Raw genomic sequence first — 17,424 nt, 5'->3', positions numbered from 1 at the left:
GGCATAGATATAATAAACCCATTATCTGCCAAATGTCCAGTAGTGAATTAAGATTTAAAGGCTGAGTGAATCCTTAATCCCAAATAAAAGTTAAACATTCATTTGTCTTCAGTAACTGCTTTGTCCTGGTCAAGGTAGTGGAAGATGAGGAGCCTATCCCTGGAATATTGGGGAATTTAGCATCAATCTGCCAACCTGCATGTTTTTGGACATTGGGAGGAAACCAGAGAACCTAGAAGAAACCGATGCAATCACAGGGAAAACAGGCTAAATTAAACATTTATTTTTTAAAATAAAATTCAATGATGGCCAGAAAGCAAACACTTAGATGTGCAATGTATAAAAAACACATTCAAGCATGGCTCTATTGCACAGGCATACAGCTGAAAAACATACCTCATATAAATACACAGTATTAGTAATACACTAAACCATAAGAAATTGCCCAAAGAAAACAAAACAACTGTTTGCATACAACACATTATAAACGAATACATTAGAACATATTTGGAAACAGAATTGGAAACTAGGGTACCAGGGACACTGCAAATGTTACATCCGGAATATTGAAGACGACTAATATCTCAGTATCTTATTCTTATAACTTCCACAAACTGTGAATACACTACAGGGGGCGTTTAGAGCACCAATCATAGCATCACGTTCGTTCTGAGTCTCTCGCAACAGAATTGGGTTGCCAATTCTTCACTGTGAGGTGTCCATTTGGTTGCTGATAAAGCATCAAATAGAATCAGTTTGTTTCACAGTCATTATCCACAGCTGAAGTGTCTGCTTCCTGACTGCCAAAGCCGCTGTCCACTGTTGTGTCTAGGAGAAGAGGGAACATGGTCAGTCCTGCAGCTATGTTGATCGTTTCATGTAAAGAAGTAAGGTGGAACGTATCTATACACATTTCTGATTTGGTTGTGGTTCATGACCTAATATCCTAGTCTGATCATTATGGTAAGAACACTTCATACCTGCGCTCTGCTTGTCCTCACTGGGCTGCCTGGCTCTCAGAAGTTGGACCCCTTCTTTCAGACCAAGAGACTGCAACGCATCCACCAGCCCCTCTATTGGACCACCACTTAACTGCAGTCACACATATACAGGGCAGGGTAAGCAACATATACACACAAACCAATACTGCCTAGTAGTGCTGGGTGATATACTATCAAAAAAATTTTAAATACAATTTCTACTGTTGAGCACAATCTCAAAACTGTTGCATATACAGTAATGTTGTCATGGAGAGTAGATGTTCTTGGTTTGTGCTTTCCACATAGATTGTGGTAAGAAAGCAGGATGATCATGGGGACAAGAAGCACTTAGCATCAACAACTTCAACAACTGTGATTGAGATGTAACCGTCTGACCAGCTTGTAGTCGCGGGCTTTAATCACATTAGCTGTGTATCTCAAATCAATATTTATATGGAACTTTATATGGATACAACATTGTGTTATATTTTAACTGTCACTAGACTGGATATGGTTCAGTGCCTTTTGATAATTTCATCTTCAAAAAAATTTTGGTTAATGTGTTCTGTGGTTTATTTCATTGCAGTGTAGATAATTGTTTAATTATTATAATTTTTAAAAATTCTTTATGTGCAATCCCTTAGGTTTTTAAAATACTCCAATTACTTGTTTGATTTAACGGTCAAAAGGATCTTTAGTCATTTTAGTTTGCATTTGCTTTAAGAAGTGTATACAGCTATACATAACAGTGATGTATTGTCACTGGATAATATTTTTAAAATAATAGAAATCTTTAGCTACATCGCCTACCCAAAATGCACAGTAACAAATACAATTCCAAATAAATTTAAAATAGAATTGAACACCTTCAACATATAATGGTGAAAAAGCGGGTGTGTTTTATTCACAACACACTGATATGAGGTGCTAAAAACTTTCTCTCACCTGGTAGTTTTCTAGAAGGTTCTGGCAGGGGGAGGGGCTGTCTGTGTACAAGTGTGCCAGGGTGAGCATGCCCAGTTTCTCTGCCAGCTCTTTCCATGGCACTTGGCATTTGTTGAGGATTCCACACAGCTTATTGACTGTTTCATTGTCCAGAGACTGGCTCACTGCACAAAGATATATTATATATTCATTAAATATAGCATGTTATTTTGGGATGCTTGCTATTAAAAAGGCTTAATACAGAAACCTAGAGAAGCTGCTGGAACCTCGCTTACCTTCTTCAGTGCTCTTTTTTGTCTTCTTGGATGAAAGGTGATTTGGCTTTGTACTATCCAACAGATCTTTAACCTGTATAAGAGAGTGGTGTTAGTATGGCTAACCTGCTATACAATGACACACCAGCATACACAATCACAGTAACTGTACTCTCTGCTGCATATCTCACCTTCTGACAGTTGGCCAGGTCAAAAGGAGTGTGTCCAACTGCTGGTCTCTTGCGTGGGTTGACTCGACTTCTCTCAGATGATATTGACAGTTCTTGTACATGCTCAGCTATGTCCTTCTCGACTGGTCCTTCTCCATCGTCTCTCCTTTCACCCTGATCTTCCTCATCAGAGGAGGAGGAGTAGCAGAAGAGTGGCTCATCATTCTCCAGTTGTTTATCTGCGCCTGAGGAGAGGAACATTGATTACATTTAAACCAACCTCTCTTTGATACTCCAGTGAACAGAGTCTGGGATGAAAGTGTTTCACTTTACCTGCTGCTATAAGCATGGAGCAGAGGGGTGGAGAGCCGAGACTGGCAGCCAGATGCAGTGGACTGTTTCCTCCAAACGTACATGCGTTAATGTCAGCCTTCAGCTGCAAGACAACCAGAGAGCCATGAGTCCTGACACATCACTCCATGCTAAATGTTATCCACGCTCATTCTTATAGTAAAACTTGTGTTTTCCTTTTTTCTGGGATTTTTACCGATTTTGGTCATTGGCCAATTCCCACTGCTAGCTAGCTCTCTCCTATCAACCAGGAATGGTGATGCTTCCTCTGAGACAAATGAATACAGCAAACATGGATTCAAACTCACAACCCATAAACAAGAGGACAGGTGCTTTTCTGTTGTGCCACTTGGGAGCCTTATATCTTGCGGTTTATTATTTTGCCCCCAATTCTGTCCCACTTTCTTCCAATCGCACAACAGATAGCAATCTGGGAGGGTGAGGACTAACACATTGTTCCACCACACTGCTGCCCATGTAACACTGTTAAACACTCTTTGTTAAGCTGTACCAACTGCCTTATTTAGTATACATGAGCAAACATTAAATTGGCTAGTGTTGCACTGATTGGCAGGGGAAAGAGATGGTCCATTCCACCAAAAGAGCAGGGCCAGATATAGTCTCTTGGACTCCTGGGCCAGACGACTAAGATATCATGAGGATTTGAACTTGCAGTCTCCAGAAAATAAAGTGACATCAGACAGATATGTTTAGCCTGTTAGACCATTGCACTACTTAGGATGCCACTCTGTTCCATAATTTTTACTATTTGTGTTTTTTAGCACCTCTTATGATTTTTCATTAGAAGGTACTAATTTCACAAATATGTATATTGTTCTAGGTCATTACAATTTGGTCAAGTATAACCGAATTGAGCAATATTTTTGCTGCAAATTGTATATTTTGTTTTTATATACCTCAGTAATGAGACTGCAGACCACTTTGAAAAGGTTCTCCTTAACAGCCAGGTGTAGCGCTGTGCAACCGCTCTTCTGTTCGGGCATGTTGATCTTGGCCCCGGCCTCCACCAGCACACGCAGGCAGCGCTCGCCTCCTTTTCTCACAGCCAGGTGCAGTGGGTACAGACCTGAGTAAGAGTCAGAATAAAAGGGGGGGGGGGGGGGGATCAGCTCAACTAGAACATACTATAACTCACAAATTTCAGCATAGTGGACCATAATAACACCATTATTCTTATGCTAATAAATCCCACGTGTAGCTGCATGAGCTGCTAATGCTGAGAATATATTAGTCGCATATAATAGAATATAATAATGTTACATCCACTATGCTAAATTAACATCTCTTGGCAATGGAGTCCAACTGCAATAGTTGCAGAGCCTACCAAAAACATGGCTGCACTTATTACTTTAATTTACACCACAGTGTGTGTAACAATCATCACTGGCAAATACTGTGGTAAAAGAGAAATGTAACATTTCAGCACATGCTTTTATTGGAAAACGATAGGAACTGCAACTTCACCTCAAGCATTGTCTGAACCTGTATAAAAATTGGCTCCTTACTTATTTTTCCAGTGGCTCAAGTTATTTACCTCCTGTTCGAATAATCATGAACCTCACCTGAGAAGTCAGCGGTGTTAAGCAGATGAGAATGGCGCTCTTCTAGCATGTTTAGCAAAACTCTCAGGACGGCCTCGTCTCCGGCATGAGCAGCCAGATGCACTGCTGTCCGTCCGTCGCTGTCCAGTAAGGTAGGGTCTGCTCCTACTCTTAGCAAGATCTCAACCAGCTTGGGCTGCTGGGTGATCACGGCCAAATGCAGCGGGGTCTGGACAGAAGGAAGAATTAATTTAAAATGTATTAAAGTCACCCTAAGCTTTATTAAATGTTAGGATTAAATCCTTTGGGGAGGTCGATTTGAGTGTGGTCAGTGTTGGAGAATGCAGACGTTTCATTCATTCTTTTAAGAAACAAAGGAGAGATAAAAATAACATTTACAATTCTAGTGTTCAAGACATTATAATAGCCCATCATGTTCCAATATGTAAATGCAAGCCATGCAAAAACATTTTGTATGCTGTTATTATAGCGGTTTAACACATGAGGTGGGCTGGGGGAAGTTTTAGGGGCAGATTTGCATATTTACAGGATCAGGAGTTGCTCTTCATGCTGTCTAATGATATATAACAATTCCTTGATATCTTCCTTCTATAGCTGGAGACTATTCAGCCATCCACTTTTACAGAAAGATGCAATTTACTTGACATGGTAGATGACCAACCACAGACCTTTTGCATGTACCTGGTCAACAAATACTCACTTATCTTGTTTACTCACCACAGAGGTCTGAGAACATTTTTGAGTCTACGGACTATATCTTGCTCATATGTACAGTGCAGTAAATGGAAGTGCAGAGAGCCAATCAGATTGTACTCTTCATCATTCTGAAACTCTTGGCCAGAAAAGTGTACAAAAGATATCTGAAGCTGAGAATGTTGTGGTAATTACCTGGTTGAGGTGGTTGAACTTGTTGATGAATTTGAATTGAGGAGTCTTTATGATAGTCTGAATAAGCTTTGTGGCCACTTCTGGCTGCTGGTGGATAATGGCCAAGTGTAATGGGCTGTAAAACACCACAACAAGGAAATTCATTAGAAACTGGTCAGGGTTTATCTGATGATGTTGATCTTGTGTGCATTAAGTTTAAAAAAAACACACAAAAAAAAAACAAAACCCACACATAAAAGATTCAAGTATTTTCACAAAGTGCTAACCTAAAAAAATACACTAGGATTTTTTAATGACTAAAGTATTCAAATAATTTTCAGGGAACCCCGAGTGTGTAGCTCCTTATAATTCCCTTTTATGAGGAAAAACTGAGACTCACGTGTCTCCGTTCTCATCCTGTACTCCACAAAGTTGTCTCTGCATGGCCAGGAGGAAGCGTACGTCCCCTGTGCTGCAGTAATCCAACAGGGCCTTTGCACTGAGCTTGGCTGCTGCGGTGGAGTGCTTCTGTAGAGCCGAGGCTGAAAACACAGAATCACACGATGCATGTTAGTGCAAATGCAGCATAAACCTTCACAGCACAGCATTCTCCACTGGGCAACAAAGGTTATAGCTACTGCTCTGCTGCTCACCAATCTGAACGAGTTGTTGCTGTGCAGCTAAGCTGGTGGGCATCTCTTGCTGTTGCTGCTGTTTTTCCTGGGCATTATCCGGATGTGGTGCAGATCCTGCCATCTGCGTTCCTCCTGAAAATCCACCACAGCTGCCACCGTAGTAGCCCGTCCCATCCACATTATTAAACTGAAATCCTATAGAAATGAAATGGGTATGTTTCCATCTGAACATTTCAAAAATTGCAATCAAATTTCCAGGAAAAATGAAATGATTTTTGTTGTCCCGGAAAAAATAAATGTCGATCACGTTTCCATCAGCACTGTTCAGTACTCATTGTCAATCTGCTGCTAATTCAATGACTGGGTCACACATTCGCTACATCCTCATATACTCAAAGAATCTGTTTCTGTCGCTCTTCTTGCATCATGAGTTGGCAAAAGTATCCAAATTCTTTACTCAAGTAAAAGTCTAATTCCTCATTTAAATAAAAACTCCTCAATTTACAAGAAAGGGAAAAGGAAAAGATTTCTGCCTCAAATCACACTCATTTTAGTTACAGATGGAAAATTAGTGCCTCTTTTACCAAGTAACATGGGAAAATATTAGCTAAGGAATTTAAATCCGCTCCTTTAAGTTGAGAGGGCATGTGGTGTTCGAAAATGTAGTCAGTTGAAACATTTTCTTTCAGCTAAATCAAAAGCATTAGCTGGAAGAAAAAAAAATTAAGTATATTGATTACCTGCTCCCAATAATCCTCCTCCTCCACCTCCTCCAGGACCTCCAAAGCCCCCAGCTCCTCTGCCCAGGCCCCCTGCTCCACCCTGTGGTCCCCGCCAGTGGTCATAGGGTTGTGGAAGAGCCTTCATCCTCTTCCGCTGAACCTCCTCTTTATCTGAGGACACGATGTTACAAAGTGAAGATGCTTAATATAAAACACTTAGTCTGACAAAAAAAAAAAAGAACAGTGTCAGGCAAATTGAATGGATAAAATGGATGAAAAGCTTAGCAGTTATGAAGACTGACCTGGATATTGTGGAACGTAGGTAAACTGTTTGGGTTCACTGCAGTCCCCACCCTTCTTCCTCTTGAGTTGCAGAAAGACAGTGACAGGTCGCTCGATCTCTTTGTGATATGGTGGCGTTTTAAAGACAATGGCATACTGGAAGAGGGCGGAGACAAACAGTGTAAATTATAACATTCAGCCACTAGATAAAGAACACTGTACTTTCCACCAAGATATTTTTTTAAAAATACCTAAAAGTCCATCTTAATCACAAGTGGACATGGATAAACAATGAGTAAGTGAAGTCCATGCACAACTAAGCTATATTCTGTAGTAGAAATCCAAAATAACAATGTACTGATTTTTAACACACCTGTTTGTGTACATCAGTGGGAGAGAAATCACCGTATGCTTCCCAGCCTCCCTCATCATCCTCCTCATAGAAACGAATCTCAATATCATCTGGAAGCAGGAATATATCTGTCACAATCAATCTTTTACAGAAAGACATTATGTACATACCAGCGCAGAGGAATGGAGCTTTTACCTTTTTGAACTTTGTCGCACAGAAGGAAGATCTCATCCCCTCCCATCACCGAGCCACAAGTCTTGTCCATGCGTGAGATCTTGAGATTGGACGCATTGGGAGATTCTGGAAAAAATGTTGAGTCATTAAAATACTGACGACGTAACATCTCACGAACATAAAATCTATGAGTAAACTGAGAAGAAGAAAACATACTGCTGTCGTAGATGGGGTTGGACACGACTGGTTTCAAAGCTCTGGTGAATGCTCCGTTGCTGTCCTTAAGGTAAGCTGTAAACTTTAACCTCACTATATTAAGGTCCATGCTCTTGCCCAGCTCTTTTGCTTCTCGCACAATAGCCTGCTCTTCTGTATCTGTACCATTCAAAATTAGAGATTCAACTTTAATTTGATTTCTCATGATAAAAACGTAAATCTTGCTTTGGTTTAGAAAAAAAAAGTGACAAAGTTCAGATACACTTGAAATGACAACACATATCAGTCAAGTTCTTAATGATAGTAATACCTGATAACAATTGAAAGTCGATTATAACCGTCTTGAACAATTTAGAATTTCCAATACATTATAAAATTTAATAGCTTTCAGTTATTTGCTCTATTTGTCATGGTGTTAAATTCTACCCTAGGGGCACAACCAGCAGGTCTGTGAATTTGCTCCTTGGGACTTTTCATCCATACTGTAGGCTTTGCTAATATTCTAGCAGGGCTATTTAACTAATGCTATAAGACAGGACTCCAAATTAGCCTGAATTGAAGTTATACTTGTGTGGTGGATTTTCTATTTTCATGTTGCTTTAAAGTCAGTTCTCATAAATGTATGTTTAATGTTAAAAATATGTATGAAATTATGTTAAAAAAGTGATGATACAAAGTATCAAAAAGGTATAAGACAAACCCCCCTATCTAGCTAGATTTTTTTCTTTGCTGCACCAATAAATAATGTTACTTAACAGAGTGACAGAGTAGGAGAGAGCAAAGAAAGAGGAATAACATGAGCCTGAGTGATCACGCTTGGCACGTGTGTCTCACCGCTAAAATGGTATCCAGGCTGCTTCGCTCTCTTTTTCTCTTCTTTCAGTCTCTTTGTCAGAACATCCACCACTCCTCTTTTAGTGACATGAAGAATACCCAAATTGCTGAACCTACAAAAAAAAGGGGTACACAGAACAGTACAGCGGTTACACCAAAATATAATCAAAACACCAACTGGAGCTTAACAATTCTGCCAAATGGACATTTTGTATAGATTTAAGCAATTAATTTTGACAGGCATCAAATACATCAAAAGACTGCAAAAGCTTTCACCCCAGTCATGGCAGAGGTACTGAGAGGTGTGATTAGCTTTAAGTGAAGAATTTTCCTCATAAGCGCACACTTACTGTGCTGTGAGGTCATTAGGACCCACGTCTATGCTGCACGTTCCGTTCTCGTTGCACTGTTTTCCAACAAGGCTGTGTGCATGGACACGAGGCGGCTCGGTGTGTGTCACGAGCTGCACCTCGACGCGAGCATGACCCACATAGTTAAACACCTGAACAGGGAGACAAACCGCATAAGCCTTCCATTCATAAGCAATACCATGCAGCCATTCAATTATTTCAGAACTCATGTTCATTTGAGAATAATTTGAGAAATAACAGGACATTATCGAAGCTTCTGATACATGTGTGTGCAGCTTGTCACCTTAACAGTGGGATATGTCCGCCTGTTCCTCTCACTGGATGCGCCTGGTAGACCCCCATGAGATGGACCCTCACATTCATAACGAAACCGGAAGCCTCTCTGACAACACACGTGATTAACATTAGAGTGGAGCTGCACTTTATGATTAAAGATGATCTTCGGGAGTCAAAATAAGAAATCATGGGGAATTTCCCTTGAACATTGCTTTATATCACAAGACACATAATGTAAGAGTGCCACGTGGTTTACTGTCTGCCTGTCTTACACTTATTCATCTTCTAGAAATAAATAAATATGTAAATGCACAAACATTTAATTAGAAATAATAATTACGTTCTTCCTGATGATATATGCACTATATCATCAGTTAAAGGTTTGGACATTAAATATTAAGTAAAAAAAATTATTCACTCATTCATTTTTCATAGTTTTTATGTTCAATTATTGAACTCACATTTTGCTAGCAAAATAATACGTCTTGAGACGTGTTGCCTTCAAATCACATTATCCCTCCGCTATAATGACAACATTACACTGCAAAAGCTATTTGTTCATTTTAAGAAAACAGATAAATGAATGTGCCTTCTTACTTGTTTGGGCTCCTCAATTATCTGTAAGTAAGGTCCATGAACTGAAAGAAACAGAGACGATGTTAACACCACTGACTGACTGACCATAAGCGGTCATTTACAGAACCATCAAATACACTTGAATACACAGAGTCAAACATTCAAAACTCACTGAGGAGGTTTGCTCACCTGTTTCTGGAATGCAGGGTTCACTTTTAATATCGAACGTGGACATTAACTGATGATAGGAGATGTCCATATCAAACTGTGAAAATTACAGACTTGGTTTAAAAAAAAGAAAAAAGGACTGTGTTTTGTTTTTATATATTAAATAAACCACAGGCCAATGTTACTCAGACCGAAGCGTTTTCAATGCATGATAACATAAGCCACCAGCTCAGACAAACACAAACTTCTCTTAGCTGCTGTGGAATGTTATGATGATTTGTAGTCCAGTCACTTTTGCTCATGTACAGTAAGCAATAGTGAGTAGGTGGGGATTTGTTTGGGTTTTCTAGTCATCATTTCAGAGGATCGAAAAATACTGTAGGAGAGCCGATAAATGTGTGGGCAAAAAAAAAACTGCTGTAATTCATTGACGCTAGTTTTCTAAATATGAACCAGCGTGGCTTCTGTAGCAGATCCTCTGTTGTAGCCAGTCACATGCATTTATGTAAATTATTTAGCTAAATAGTCAGTTAAGAAAACTAAATGTTTAAACTGGACAGAGAAGTGCACTTTTTTTATGCTCAAGTTCAAAACCGATATCTCATCTGTTCAGAGTCAGTGGCACTATTCAAATTTGGAAGCTCCGATGCAAAACAAATCATCATCAACTCAAATATTTAGCTGTCTTATTTATAGCCATGATCTAATCAAAAATCTAAAAATCCAGACAGCCATATTGCATTCAGCTAGTCACATTCAGAGTAACACTAGACTTTGGTAAAACAAAACAAACACACAGTAAACTGTGTGCCAAAATAAAAATCCTTACCCCGTTGTCAAAATTTTTCATGCCGTACTGATTTCCGTCCATTCTGTAATGTAAGAGAAGCAGAGTCGAATGTTAATCAGGCACCAGGTTTAGAGCATAAAATCTCCCTAGAGCTCAAAAAGAACCCTGATCAGTCATGCCCGTGATTCAGAGAATACAGCCCGAGTCTTTAACACGCTACTGCGACTGTTCCTCTAAACTACCTCCTGCCTTTCCCCATCTTACTAATCCAATCTATGACACAAAAACAGAGGTAAAGATCTTCCCCATTTAATGTACCTGACAAACAAAATGGAGAGAAGCCTTCAAGGTTTAGCAAGGCCACGGATGAGGTTGGTTTCACTTTCTAAAATGCAGAAAAAGCATATCCAGTGGTGTTTTTCTCCCTTAGTCTCTCTCTCTCGCTCGCTTGCGTACACTCCACCCTCCCTCCTTGCGTGCGTTACTTCCAGGAAGTAGGGCAGTGAACAAACATAGAGGAAAGCCCCGAGAATACCAGCTCAGTGCTGCCTCTGATGTCAGAAGCTGAGACACACACGTACACAGAGCTGGTGGGAGGGCTTCTGTACAATTGAGCTGCTTTTGTTTACGTGCAGAGAGAAAATGTACAAAATGTAGGCTGATTTGCCATGATTTACGTGTTTAAAGTAAAACATTTATAACTTGCATTGCTTAAAATTTCTGTTCTGGTCGGATCAAAATTAAGTCTTATTAAAACTGGAGCAATATCGGAACAGTAAATGACTATGAAAGGTTTTTTCCCTCTGTGAAACTGAGAATGAGAATTGAGATTAAGTTCAACTCAGTTTGCCCTTAGGCTAATCAAGGTTCAACAAAAAAAGTGAAAACGAGTGGACGGAGTGGTAAATGGATAAAACCAAAGCTGATTCCCTGTTTACATCAATACCGTTTGTATTGTGTATACCACATATAAATGGTAATAAAAATAAAATGGCTATTTTAAAATACACTTTAAATGAACATATCTGTCAAATTAGGAAAAAAATGATATCAGGGGCTGGGTCGGGGGTAGGGGTCCTGACCCAGACTGTTCTATGTAGAAGCCTACAACAGAGTTAACTGTCAGAAAGAATTCTACGATGGCGTAAATATACAAAGCAACCCTTGAAGAATCCTTGTAGAAGAGTGTAGTGAACAGAACATAAGGGTTAATCATGCAAATAAAATAATGTACAAAATCTTTTGCCCACACCTGATGAATTATCAAAATTCAGATACAGTGTACGCTGAGAGGGGATATCTTAAAATCTATCAAATCTCTGGACATTTGGGTGGTTTTGGAACAACAGTTTACTTGGAAATCATCATACTACTCCAGATACGCTTCATGAGGTGCTGTGCATCACTGACTTTTACATTCCCAAAAATCACTAGACTTTATTTCCCTAAATTTCCCTATAGGGACTTTTGGTTAAACCTAAAGTCCTGAAACAAAACATGATAATCATAACTCTTAACAGGAAGCTCAGATTAAAAAAACTCCAGTGAGGTGGAATCTATTCAAATGAAAGACTTTGTTGCAGAATTAGTCAACTTCAGCCGATTCATATTTCTTGACATGCAACTCAGTGTAGAGTGTAGGGGACTGCCCCCAAATTTTTTTGTCTCTTCATTTGTGTACAGTCCCAAATCCCCAAAATGATTATTGTTTATAACATACTTCATAACTTGGATTCGTGTAACATAAGATTTGACATCATATATTTATATATATTTCCAAATGATCTATATTTAAACTAAAAAAAAAAAAAGAAGATAAGATACACTTTTGAAACAGAGGAATGCAGTGCATAAGTCTTTTGATAATGATTCTGATGATAATGAGTCTTTATTAGTCATCTATACAGCACAGTGAAATAATTTTTTTTCCCAACGTGTTAGGAAGCCAGGGTCAGACCGCAGGGTCAGCCGTGATATAGCGCTCCTGGAGCAGAGAGGGTTAAGGGCCCAACAGTGGCAGCTTGGCAGTGCTGGGGCTTGAACCCCTGACTTTCCGATCAGTAACCCAGAGCCTTAACCATCAAGCCACCACCCACCCTGTCTGTGTGTAAATAATACAAGGAGGTGACAACTAAGTCAAAGATTGGGCTTTGCAAAGATTTTAGGATTCACTAGACATACACTAAAGTGCTCAGGAAACTATAATGCTCAGTACTGCACTGATGGTTTCCAGCCTAACAATTGTTCCAAATCAAATTGGAACATGTGTGTATATATTAATAAATTACATTTTTTAAATACATTTTTTTAATGGCATTTTTTCATTTCATTCATTCATACATTTTTTCAGTATTGCTTATGCCTATGCGGTTTGTCTCCCTGTTCAGGTGTTTAACTATATGGGTCGAGGTGCAGCTCGTGACACACAACGAGCTGCCTCGTGTCCATGCACACAGCCTTGTTGGAAAACAGTGCAACAAGAACGGAACGTGCAGCATAGACGTGGGTCCTAATGACCTCACAGCACAGTAAGTGTGCGCTTATGAGGAAAATTCTTCACTTAAAGCTAATCACACCTCACAGTACCTCTGCCATGACTGGGATGAAAGCTTTTGCAGTCTTTTGATGTATTTAATGCCTGCCAAAATTAATTGCTTAAATCTATACAAAATGTTCATTTGGCAGAATTGTTAAGCTCCAGTTGGTGTTTTGATTATATTTTGGTGTAACCGCTGTACTGTTCTGTGTACTGCTTTTTTTGCAATTTGGGTATTCTTCATGTCACTAAAAGAGAAGTGGTGGATGTTCTGACAAAGAGACTGAGAGAAGAGAAAAAGAGAGCGAAGCAGCCTGGATACCATTTTAGCAGTGAGACACAGTTCCTCTGTGTACACGAACCAGCTATGGACTTATCTCATGTTCTTCCTCTTTCTTTGCTCTCTCTTACCCTGTTACTCTTAAGTAACATTACTTATTGGGGCAGCAAATTAAAAAAATCTAGCTAGATATAGAGTAGGTAGGGGAATGTTAGGTGGGTTTGTATTATGTCTTTTGTTACTTTGTATCATCACTTTTCATATCATATTTGCTTATGTTATATGCATAATTTCTCTGCATTTCTGCATCATTTATTGATACTGTAAAGTATTAGAATTGCAAAATGTGAGGAATTCCATTGATGGATTATTGCTAATGTTAACAAACAGTTAGTAAGTAATCATTGACAAAGGCAAGCCAGGATGTAACCATAACACAAAAAATATAAATAATTTTTTAATATCAAACATACATTTATGAGAACTGATTTTAAAGCAACATAAAAATAGGAAATCCACCACAGAAGTATAACTTCAACTTAGGCTAAAACAAATATCTTAAATAGATTTACTTTCAACTGCAAGTTAATTAAATCATTCCTGTTATATTCTTAAAAAAACAAAACAACACAACAACTATATTAAGACTATGTCCAGTCAAAAGTAGCCCGTTTATCTTACAACACAGGTAGTGCAAACTTATGACTTCCTGTTGTTTTTCCACAGGAACCTGGAGTTACACAAGGTGCATCTTCACATATCAGTCAACAGAATAGAGAGGACTCTGGGCATGCATATGAACCTATTTGCACAGACTACAGGTGAACACCAGCAGACCAGAAGTTTCTAATTACTGAATTAATCCTGTGCAGTTACGATGGCAAGAGATGCACCATATACAGGCACATGAATAATCTTGCCTGTTGACTTGATGAACATAATATATCCTGTCTTTACTATTTCCTTACTTCAATGAAATAACGGGATCGTTACCTGTAGAAGGCTTTCCTAAACTTTCCACACAACAGCATGTGCAGAAACATCAAATACAGCAGCACAGGACTAAACATGATATATACCATGACAGTCATGTAGATTAGACAGATACTGCGACTGAGGTATTTGCCTATACACGTCAAGCAAGTTATTTATGCTTTGCTTATGGACAAAAATAAAGAAATGTGTATATCCATTTTAGATTTCCATGCAAAACAACTATATGCAACACTGTTGCGATACGTCTATAATATAATTTATTAAACACATAAATACACAAGTTACACACATATTCCTGTTTACGCACCTAGATATATATGCTTTCTCTAAATTATTTCAACCGTAATCATGGATGAGAAAACATTTCTAGAACAATCTACACAAACTGTGGCCTCTATTTACAGGACTGTTGCCAGATTGTTGCAACATATGCATGATAGTCAAAAAGACTAAACTGGGTTCTATGTGACACCAAATTTGCTGGTTACAGTGGTCTAAAAGTCTGAGAACGCAATGAAAATCTTTGATTAATTTTTTTAAAAATTCATTTAAAACTGGATAATATCTTGAGTATTTAATATTCAAGATTCTGCAGTATTTCTAAGGTCACTATTTTAAATGTAGGCAAATTTGTGATATTGACCATGTTAACTCCTCTGTACACAAAGTCAGATTTTTTTCAGTCTCATCCCTTATATTGAAGTGCGGACATTTTCAGATGACACTTCAGTGGATTTGACCTAACGTGGATCATCCAGAATTCACTACACAAGTCCATGCCAGCTCGAGTGCACGCTGTCATTAAAGCAAAAGAGGGACATAGCAAAAATACTAAGAAAGCCTAAAATTCATGTGAATAGATCTGAGATTGTACTTTTCCCTCAACCTGTAGCAGACAGTAATTTGTAATGTAAAATGTTGTATTAAATTAGAAAAGAACGTAAAATAAACCTATAGACCCCACTGTATATATGAGAATGTTACCATTCTAATGATGCATTTGTAAAAGTGTAAAGCTGATGTAATTAGACATGGTCCATACCTCAGAGCTCCCGCCATTCTGAGAACTGCTGTACAAATCCAAAATGAGCTGTGGGAAATTCATACAAAAATCTTTAACATGCTTGTTGCTTCCTGTGGATGTGATTCCCCCTCTTCCCCACAAATAAGTCAAAAAAGACCTGGTCGGTTAAGTCCAAGAAGTTCACAGACATAGTCAGGGAATTTCCAGCCTCCCCACACCTACCACTGCAGCATCATGTGAAATGCTTAACAACATTATGCTCTTCTTTATGCATAAAAAGAATGAAAAAGATATATCTAAGGGCTTAAAACTGTATTTCTAAATGATGGATCTATTTGCTCGCTGACATGCAGGTATTTTCCAAAGAAACATCTGCAGGTACATATAGCTTTGCACACACAGGCTCTGTCAGAAATCAGAAATCCTTTCTATCTACTAGCATATTAAACAGTATGACAAAATGATGTGGACATATTCAAAAACAATATTTACTAGGGTAATATTCAATACAGGTAGTACGAAATACTTAGTATTACTTAGCATTAATTATTGAGAATTATAAAAATATATATATTAATATCATCAATGTGTCACATTTAAACGTTTTAAAGCCCAAAGCAGGACCATTTAAATTAAAATGGCACCCACTAGTATGCAGTAGTAAGTATGCATAAGTATAGCAAATAGTAGGCTACTAGTTAATTATTTAAAGAATAAAAAATAAATAAAAACAACAAGCACATATTTGTTAAAGTGATATTACACTCACCTGTATGCCAGTAAACTTCACAGTGGTTAGTTTAGTATATATTATTAATTAAAAGAACGTTTAGAAATCTCTCTTAAGCGGCAGAAGATATAATTCTGTCATCCTTTCGGTCTGAATTAGTTTTGGACACAGTCCTAGGTGACTGAACTCAGTGGTGTGTAGCGGCCATCGACGTTGGAAAGCCCCGGACTCTGAGGGGGAATTCCGTAACCACGTGACCTCTCAGCAAACATCCGATTGGAGCTCAGCAAGAGCCTTATTTGCATATGTTCCCAAACTTCCGCTCATGTGTCCAATGTTCAGTGTTAAATCTTGCGAAAGAGTGAAACTAAGCGTGTCAGTAACCGTAAATCGACAAAGAAAAACGATATATTTATATATTTACAATAACAAATAGATGATGTTATGTACCCTTTTCAATTTACATACAGTGTAAGGAAATAGTGTTTTTTTTTTTTTAAATATATATATATATATAAATAAAATTATTTATTTATTTATAGTTTGTTGAATAAAATGTTCAGTCATATTTGGGACCCATTTGTATACAGTACGGTTTATACAGTATGTAACTCTTAAAACGTTTAGCCATGTAGAATATGTTTAAATTCACCTCGGACAATAAGTTCCATTTTTCTATAAATGGTTTCTATAAAACTTTGCTTTTTAAATACTTTTTAAATGAGTGAACGTAACAGGGTTGAGTGTAGGATTAGCAAATATGCAAAATGTGTTTAATGAGCATCCATCTTAATGGCATAAAGACATTTAGGAACATTTTAATAAATAATTTTAATGATTTTTTTTTTTTTAAATGAATAATTTACTTATCCATCCATAAATCTGTCATTTCGACAACATGGTTGTACGTTCAAACAGACCTCATCAGTGTCATTAAAAGTAAATGGAAAAGAAAAAATGCTTCACATGAGCTTCTGGAAATTCAGGGGTGAACACTAGGGGTGAAGAGTTCAGGTAACAGGGCTGAGTGAATGTTGCGAGAAAGTTGACCTATAATTCTAACCTATAATTGATGGCTTATGGGAAACATGAGATGTTAAACAGATTCACAAATTAAAACAAAAAGAATATATTTTTGTAGTATTTTAATGATTATATTTCAAAGTAGTATAGTATAGATATAGTGGCCTGGGACAGGCAAAAAATCTGCTGTTTATTAATGTTTTTATTGAATTTTTATTCATGTGTAAATGTTTTAAATTGATCTGAAACATGCACACAGGTTGTTATCAAGAACACTTTACCTATGTTT

The 17,424-nt window shown here is 38.0% G+C and overlaps 1 protein-coding gene across 2 annotated transcripts; it reads right to left on the bottom strand.

The window, feature by feature from the left end:
* Positions 1-261: 261 nt before the first annotated feature.
* Positions 262-16,318, bottom strand: nfkb2 (nuclear factor of kappa light polypeptide gene enhancer in B-cells 2 (p49/p100)). Of its 2 annotated transcripts, XM_017464304.3 has the most exons (24): positions 16,152-16,318; positions 15,401-15,448; positions 10,586-10,628; positions 9,778-9,853; positions 9,610-9,650; positions 9,020-9,118; positions 8,716-8,867; positions 8,366-8,478; positions 7,532-7,690; positions 7,337-7,441; positions 7,163-7,251; positions 6,810-6,945; positions 6,526-6,678; positions 5,804-5,980; positions 5,551-5,692; positions 5,172-5,286; positions 4,284-4,491; positions 3,618-3,787; positions 2,683-2,785; positions 2,371-2,594; positions 2,201-2,273; positions 1,926-2,089; positions 981-1,092; positions 262-828 (listed from the first exon to the last, which is right to left on the bottom strand). In XM_017464304.3, the coding sequence occupies exons 2-24, from the start codon at positions 15,415-15,417 to the stop codon at positions 752-754; spliced, it is 2,748 nt and encodes a 915-aa protein (XP_017319793.1). In that variant the 5' UTR covers positions 15,418-15,448; positions 16,152-16,318; the 3' UTR covers positions 262-751. The 2 variants fall into 2 exon arrangements, with proteins under 2 accessions (XP_017319793.1, XP_017319794.1); XM_017464305.3 differs by lacking the exons at positions 15,401-15,448; positions 16,152-16,318 and adding an exon at positions 10,865-11,052.
* Positions 16,319-17,424: the final 1,106 nt, after the last annotated feature.

The sequence above is a fragment of the Ictalurus punctatus genome, chromosome 3, assembly GCF_001660625.3.
Source record: "Ictalurus punctatus breed USDA103 chromosome 3, Coco_2.0, whole genome shotgun sequence".
NCBI classification, from domain to species: domain Eukaryota; kingdom Metazoa; phylum Chordata; class Actinopteri; order Siluriformes; family Ictaluridae; genus Ictalurus; species Ictalurus punctatus.
The sequence above is the reverse complement of the archived record's forward strand: the minus strand, read 5'-3'. Positions and strand labels throughout refer to the sequence as shown.